General features: G+C 31.6%; 1 protein-coding gene across 2 annotated transcripts in view; it reads right to left on the bottom strand.

The window, feature by feature from the left end:
* LOC100160366 (TWiK family of potassium channels protein 7-like) overlaps positions 1-8384 on the bottom strand; it is a 119660-nt gene that overhangs the window by 17866 nt on the left and 93410 nt on the right. For both annotated transcript variants that reach the window (XM_008180190.3, XM_016800707.2), the window contains one exon: positions 2122-2633. In XM_008180190.3, coding sequence (XP_008178412.2) covers positions 2122-2633 — 512 coding nt within the window. The remainder of the gene's footprint in view (positions 1-2121; positions 2634-8384) is intronic.

Below are 8384 nucleotides of genomic sequence, written 5' to 3'. Positions count from 1 at the left end.
GCGATACGATATATAGTGCACTTGTTTAAAAACCTTGCGAGTTGTGACCAATCCAAATGGTATAATCGATAATTAAAATTATGTATTCTAAGGGACGACAAACTGTCTGACAAACACACACGCTTATTCCATTTCATAATTGCCAATAACCGTGCATGTAAGATAGTATGCAATTCCATCACGTAATTAAATCTTTAATAAACATATATTATATTTTATAATACGTGTATGTGTATTTTAATATATTGTCCAACTTGTCTAATATTACCAAGATTACCTGTTTATGAGACATTGTTTTCGAAATGTTATAACAAAGATGCTCGTAATATTAGGATTTACATTAGTGGTGATGGTGGTGGTAGGCCCTCCCTCGTGGCTGCACAAGCTATAGTATTTTATTTAAATATAGAAATTATGGTTTAGCCATAGATGTTATAAACTTTTATTATGTACAATTATGGTTCTGGATCTTCATTAAAGAATTAAATTAAATTGGATGGTATGAATTAGGAACTATTTTTTAATTCACTTTCAGTTTTATTATTTTAATTTAATAATTAATAATATTTAGATATATATATAGAATATGATTGAAACTATTAAATAATTCATTTATTTCTACCTGCAGAATAACAAGTATCTACTTATATAAGAGTCTATTAGGTCATTATTTCTCTGTACAAAAAAAAGGACTTGAGTAATATAATTTTTACAAATACATAGGTACTTAGGTATCTAAAATGCATGTGAAGGTTAAGACCCGCCCCTTTTTTACGTACTCAAAGTATACTCGATTGAAATGATCAATAAAACATGCGATATAGTTTGTCAAATTGTTCCTTGACCATTAAAATATTTAATTCGTAGCACGCTACAACGAAAGAGGACATATCTTTCGGTTTAATTAATAATTTATCAACGGCGAGCTGACACCGAAAAGGCTTCCAAAGATTTGACACGTGTCGGTGAAAGTAAAATGCGCGTGTATAACCACCTTCATAATAATATTTCAACACAGTCGCAAAGTATGGTAAAAACGTAAAACATAAAATAATTTACACATTTGCGTACAATATCACTTCTGTATAATTATTATAAATGTACATAATATGCAAACCACGTTTTTATGTAGGTACCCACTCTTTTACAAACGAGTCACTTGACATTGTTTTGAATAAACGTTAAAATGTTACTTTACCTCCGCAACTTGTTCGGCATAATTATGACGAAAAACACGTTGTCGCTGACATAACTCGTTACCGAAAGATTAAGTTTTAATAGCAAATTTAACACACGGAATATTTAATTTTAATTGGTTTTCGTCTGCCTTTACATGCTAAGATATGCTTTGAAATGCACGACGGAAAATTTCAAGAGTTGACGTCAAAACAAATAATACCTAATCGTTTGGCGTTTGTAGGTTTCAAAGTGTAAAAAAAACATTACGAAAACCGTATTAAAACGACGCACGTAAAAGGTATATTATAGCATTCATCCGAAAAAACCAATTCCATTTTCCTCCGTGAAATAACATGATATTTTTTAATTATTTTGCTCTATGTCACTACTATAGTGAATAGTAATATAATTAATAAATCAGTCAATCGATGTATGAATACAATTATATTCGAATAAAATCATTATGACTGTATGTAACTCAATTTTCAAATATATATTTATTTTTCAATAACTATAATATTTTGATCACTGTGTATCTACTACTCGACCAACCTTTTATAATAATATGATTATACCGCAAACCTTTATTGTATTATATTATATACATGAAACGTACAAATGTATTTATGTGTTATATAATCTGATTAAATAATATTTATGCCAAGTTGTATTAAAAAATTGATTAGTTTAATGGTTCACTACAATTTAATCATGGGCCACTATATATATCATGTTTAAAGGACCATTTATAGGTGGATATTGATTCATTAGATTTTATAATTTTTCATATGTAAACGAAGTAGAATTTTTCTGTTCCAGGAAAGTACATTTTTTTTCGTGGTTACACAGTGGTTAGCAGGGGCAGTGCGGTACTTGGATTTCATAAATATTTTTGTCATGATTATCACGTGGTCGATAATGGATACATTATATTGGACTTACCGATAGTGGTGATCAACGTCAACGAGTACAGGAACGATGACGCGAAGTTCCACCGGTGTCTTCGGTCGGTCTGGTTGGGACCTCCGTATTTCCTGATCAAAGAGTCCTGGAACTTGAGGATCTCCTCTTCGGCCAGTCTAGTCCAGTTGTCCCGGTATAGGATGTTGAGGTCTTCGGTGATCTTCCACAGCTTTTCGACCGTCTGCGCCCTGAGCTTGTCGTTCCGGGCCAGCTGGTACTGCGACTGCGACTGTTGCTGTTGCTGGTGCTGCTGTTGCTGTTGCTGATGCTGCTGTGGTTGGTTGTGCTGCTGTTGCTGTTGCTGCTGTTGCTGGGTCTGTGGCTGGGGCTGTGGGTGCTGCTGCTGACTGCCCCGGATCGATTGCACGCTGTCCCGGCCGCCGTTTTCCAACGTCATGAATGTGAAAGCGCCGAACATCGTATAGCCCAATACTATCAGACATATGCCGGCGCCCGAGAGCACGGTTGGAGCGGGGTCACAACAACTGTGCCTGGAAACAAAATGAAAACAATGTGTTTTTAACATTTTTTTTTAATCATTAAATATATTATGTTGCATGCCACTTTTGTTGGCCTACTTGAAATACTATATGTGGATATTAAACATTCGGTAGGTATTAAGTCTAATATATAATACAAGAAAGTGTTACCGTCGTTGTAGTCATTAATTTTTATAATATGTTTAAATAAACTTAGGTAGGTACCTATTTAACCAGTGCCGTGATAAATTTCATTGGCACCCCAGGGCAATAATATTAGGCACCCTTATTGAACATATTTAACTATTTAAACATTTGCCGCACTGAGGCACTTTACCAATTTGCCACCCCTTTCGCATGGCTCTGTATTTGAACATTTTTAAATTGTAAGCATTAAAGCGGGTCACAGCAGTAAAAATAAAATTATATTAAGATAACAACTTTCATATTAAAGTCTTAAAATAAAAAACAATCCTTTTATATACATTATTTTTTATACATATCTACGGTTCTCGGTGTCCGCACCTTTGTGTTATTGAATGTTGGCACTTTTGCGTGTGGTCGAAACAATACATTTTATATACGATGAACAAACATTTCTAAAGAAAAGTATTGCATACCACCGTGGGACATACGTACAAACTTAGAAGTATGTAGTACATGCATGTATTTGTTGGACTTTTTTAGATTTATTAATGGAAAATGTGAAATAATAATATTTATGTGTGTAAACTTTTTTACGGAAAACAAAAAAGGAACTTCCATTGAGTCATGTTTTGTTAGAGAGCGGAGATTACATACCTACTGTAAATCCCGGCACATTCAAACAATATATTTCAATTGTGTTTCAGTGTTTGGTGTCAAAAGAAACATAGGCCACAGCCTATGGTTAATGTTTTGTCCCTTAACCTCGTGAATACTGTATACTATACTCAATATAACTAATAATAATATTAAGAGTATCACAATAGCATCCGCGATGAGATACAAACGGTTTTAAAAAGTATTGTTGTTCTATGTTTATTCAAAATATATATATAAATATGTTTCTCGTAATGATTTTGATAAACCACTACGGTTTATTGTAATAAATCTGTATCTAATATAATCTGTACTTGGCCATCTCTATACCAGCTGTACATCACGATAGAAATACAATTATATTTCATAAAATTATAACGTTTCAGATCTATACATATTTACACAGGCGTTCAAGTGTAGGGATGTGCGATTATTTAAAAAAATAATAAATAATAGGACAGTCCTATTCAATTATCCAATCGAATATCTAATTGCCTTAATACGACGTTAAATCGTATAATGATTAATACGTATTAAACACATAAATAATAATGGTCATTATTTAAAACTAAAATCACTTTCTGAACCGAAAAATTCACAAAATTCACAAATCATATCAGAAAGTGTAAAAAATAATTTAACTCTTATGACACTGTTATTTGATTGAATAACTCATTGAACTTTTAGGAATCGTTTTACCACCCATTAATTTGGTTTGCCAATTAAACAAATAATTAATAACTGTCACAAATTAAAAAAAATATTATTCAATATGATTACGCACTAAATACATTTGCTCGATACAGAAATGATATTATGAACAATTGCATTGAGGCCCTCCAAACAGCTGGTGGAATGGTGGTGGTGGTGGTGGTGGTGGTGGTGATATGTATCGATGTATTACAACTGTAAGTTGTACACAAGCACGGAAAATTGTTATCAATACGCAAATACTCTTCAAACTGTCATTTCGCACCATTAAAATTGTAAATGGACTTTTCGGGAATGTTCAAATGGAACGACGTGACACTATTCCAATCTCCGATCGCAGTACGAAACGGTTATATTTTAAATCACTGCTGTGAAGAAATGCGTCACTGTGGTGACTGCAGGCGAACATTATACGAAGTTAGACAATATGAGATTTGTTTAACATTTAAAATGAAAAACAAACTTCACATGCAAATCGTACGAAGGGACCAAAAGTGCTAGAACTGTAGGAAAATTAAAAAGACAAATAACAAGAACGAGGAAAATATATATAATAAGAAGCGGAATGTTGAAAGGTGAGTTACGAAATGTGGAATCGTGGAAAGGCACGCAAAAACGAAAAATGACATTTCTCGCCCATTTCAGGGTTGACGTTCCTACGCGTCCTTGCTTTTAGTCAAGAACTATGACAAAAGGTAGAGTGATACAAAATTCTACTGGTTTGCAAACGGAATCCAATTATAATGGCCTCTCTCCAGTTAGATTCATTACCAAAACCATATAGAAATGTATTTTTAATAAAATCTCATTGAGCAGCAGGTTCATAGAATGCATTAGGTAGTTGTAATCAGTTGTTTCATTATTTTTAATACAGACGAAATTTATGTATACCTACCATATAATATTTGGAAAATTTACATGTTGACGTCAAATATAATATTACGACGTTGTAGCTGGACTTTGGAGAATAAGGCGATGAAAAAAGTTTTGAGTTTTAATAAAACAATAATCTATACTATTATGTAAAATGGTAAGGGTTTTCTTGGACAACGCTAACCGAGAAAACTACTGAACCGATTTGGCTGAAATTGTTTACTGTTATACTTGACAGTCTGCTGGAGGTCATAGTTCCACTTTTGTTTAGAAAAATCCACCAGAAAAGTAGGAAATATGGATGTCAAAAATACAACAATGGCGCAGTCTGTCCAGAAAAAAATAAACTAAATAATAAAAAATGAAAAATACAGTTTATTGTTGCAGATTAAAATAATAATAGCAGAGACCAGTAGGTTAGGTTAGGATAACCAGTAGCAAAGAGGAAACCCTTGGTGCATTATAGAGGTCTAAATTACAAAATGTCCAATAGTCTTCAAAAGCGCCAAAAAAAAACCCTAAAAAAGTAACGAAAAAACGGGAATTTTTACGCAAAACCCGTTTTCGACAAAAACGATAATTTTAGTGTGACTCAAAAAATAATAACTGTAAATACTTGAAATGTTCACCTAATGGTAATATTAACGTTGTCTATATATGGTTAAATTTTTTAAGTATTTTGACTTTTTTTGAGCTATTTATAGACAATTTAAAATTTCGATTTTTTTGAAATATTGATTAAAAAATCTGGCTGTTCAAAAAATCTTAAAAATGTAATAAAAAGTTTCTTATTAATGGTTCATATCAGACATAAGAAAATCAAAAATCTTAAGTCACAATTTTTTTTATAAGCACTCAAAGTACAAACTATTACAAAATATGTCAAAATCGCGAAAATATGCAAGTAATTTTGTAGTTTAAAATTCTTAAAATTGTTATTTTTGTATCTAATGTTAAATACACAAGGTTATCCATAAGTTAAGCTTAGAATAATTATAAAAAAATTGAGGTTTATTCAATTAAAAAAATTTTACGAGTGTTTAAAGTTTTAATTTTCACGAAATCAAAAATTCACGTAATATGATAACTACATGCAATATTTTTGCGAAAAATTGATTAACGATGCCGGATGCAACCGCCAACCTTTCCTAGTTGAAAAATTAATTACATGCATATAATTGTTCAAAAATATTGGCAACATAAAAAATTGTAATTGTAATGTATTTTCATTGACTGGCAGCTGTGTAACTTGTAGAAATGGTCAACAAATAACAATTTGTAACTATCAACCTGATAAATATTAATTTGAATCATTTTTGTTCCAGCCACCTATTTGAATGCACAATAACAGTGAATACATTGTGACTTATTTCTTATACCTATAAAAATTAATTTTATTATTTAAATAAAATTACGATATAATATTATTTTTATAAATTATAATAATTATTGTACTTATAATATTATAAGGTAGGTAGATCACATAGGTACTCAATTATTGCTTTTTTATGGCATTCATAAAATATTTATAGGCAGTTATGTAGGTAATTGGCTGGGCAGCCTGGGCTTGAATATTATTTAGACAGTTTTGAAGATGATTGGATGTTTTTTAATTTCCCTACTACCATTCCTTAATAATATATATCGACATATAGATACATAAATAAGTATATTTATTACTTATATTAAATGTATGATCATACATTTAATATTTCTATCATATAGGATAATATACCAATAGTAAAATATAGCCCTACTCACTACTAGCGCTTTACGCGTGTGGTGAAAATATGAACTACTGAACCGTAACACAATCTGACCGGGTAGCGGGCCGGCGATAGCTAACCTGTATATCTTAAACCGTATATCTTAAACCGTGGTATTATAATATATTGGTTGCTATTGGTTAATCGGGCATGTTTGTTGATTCGAGTTATTATTTTTAATGAATTACGTGTACGCGGATATTTTTCCCGCACAGTTATTGAAAATTGGAAATGGAACTTTAGAAAATGAAAATGGTTACATTTCTGTCAATCACACAATTCGACGGGTGGTCAATAACGTGGAAGAGTTGATTTCTACAGTTTATTCTGACATTTTTAATCTGTCCAATAAATCTTATCAGTGGATATGTGAAAGAGCTATTATCTCTCCGAGAAATGTAACAGCAGGAGAAATCAATGATATCATCCGTCTAAAATTCGATGGACACTCACGTGAATATCAATCTATTTATACAGTTACATCAACAGATGATGCTATTCATTATCCACAAGAATTTCTCAATTCTCTTTCTCCTTCGGGATTTCCTCCTCATAAGCTAAAATTAAAAATTGGTGCTCCAATTACATTATTACGTAATATTCAACCACCGAACTTATGTAATAGTTCAAGATTACCAATAAAATCGTTGCGAAATAATATTATAGAAGCAGTAATTCTTACAGGGCCAGCAAAAGGAGAAATTGCATTTATTTCAAGAATTCCCATGATTCCCTCAGACTTGCCGTTTTCTTTCAAACGGCTTCAATTCCCGGTTAAAGTTTCTTTTGCCATTACGATAAACAAAGCGCAAGGTCAAACATTCAAGTACATTGGCGTAGATCTTCGTACAGAGTGCTTTTCACATGAACAATTAATTATACGTGGCATTTTCTCGAACTGGGGACCCGAATCATCTTATGATTTTAATTTCAACAGGAGATAAAACAAAAAACGTCATATACTCAGAAGTCTTATAAAATTATTATATTAATAAATTATTTCTTTTTTATCTGTATTTATTAAAGGAGTTCGCTTACAAACACACGTACAGTATAATTATATATATAAAGATATAAGTATGTGTATATAAGTTTGAGTCATATATATTATTGGTACATTTAACGGGTAACGAAGTACACGGGATCAGCTAGTAATATATAATATGTATTGTGTATAAAAGATAATTACATGTTTAAATTCGTTTTGAAATTAATAATATGTAAATGCAATATTATGGTTGTTACTTAATGTATGTGCGATCGTAGCTAAAATGTAATTGTTAAACACAAACCGTTATTCGAAAAACAATGTGTATAGTTAAGTATGTCTATAGAACTTCCTAAAACACAATGTTACTACAACAGCATTAGTAGAATTGCTTTTACTCCCCTCGTAGGAGGTATCGGAATCTTATTAGTGCATACTTCGATACTCGTATCACAACGAACGTCCAAAGTTTAACAATACGGTCATGCAAGAAGAAGGAACGTACAAACTTCAAACAGCATATATATGACGACGATACGACGAAATCCAAATGAAAATAATATTTTTGGTCAGGCAAATATTTGCGTGACATTAATCATACACTTATATAGTTTAAAGGAGGGA

Source organism: Acyrthosiphon pisum, chromosome A1, assembly GCF_005508785.2.
Source record: "Acyrthosiphon pisum isolate AL4f chromosome A1, pea_aphid_22Mar2018_4r6ur, whole genome shotgun sequence".
NCBI classification, from domain to species: Eukaryota; Metazoa; Arthropoda; class Insecta; order Hemiptera; family Aphididae; genus Acyrthosiphon; species Acyrthosiphon pisum.
The sequence above is the reverse complement of the archived record's forward strand: the minus strand, read 5'-3'. Positions and strand labels throughout refer to the sequence as shown.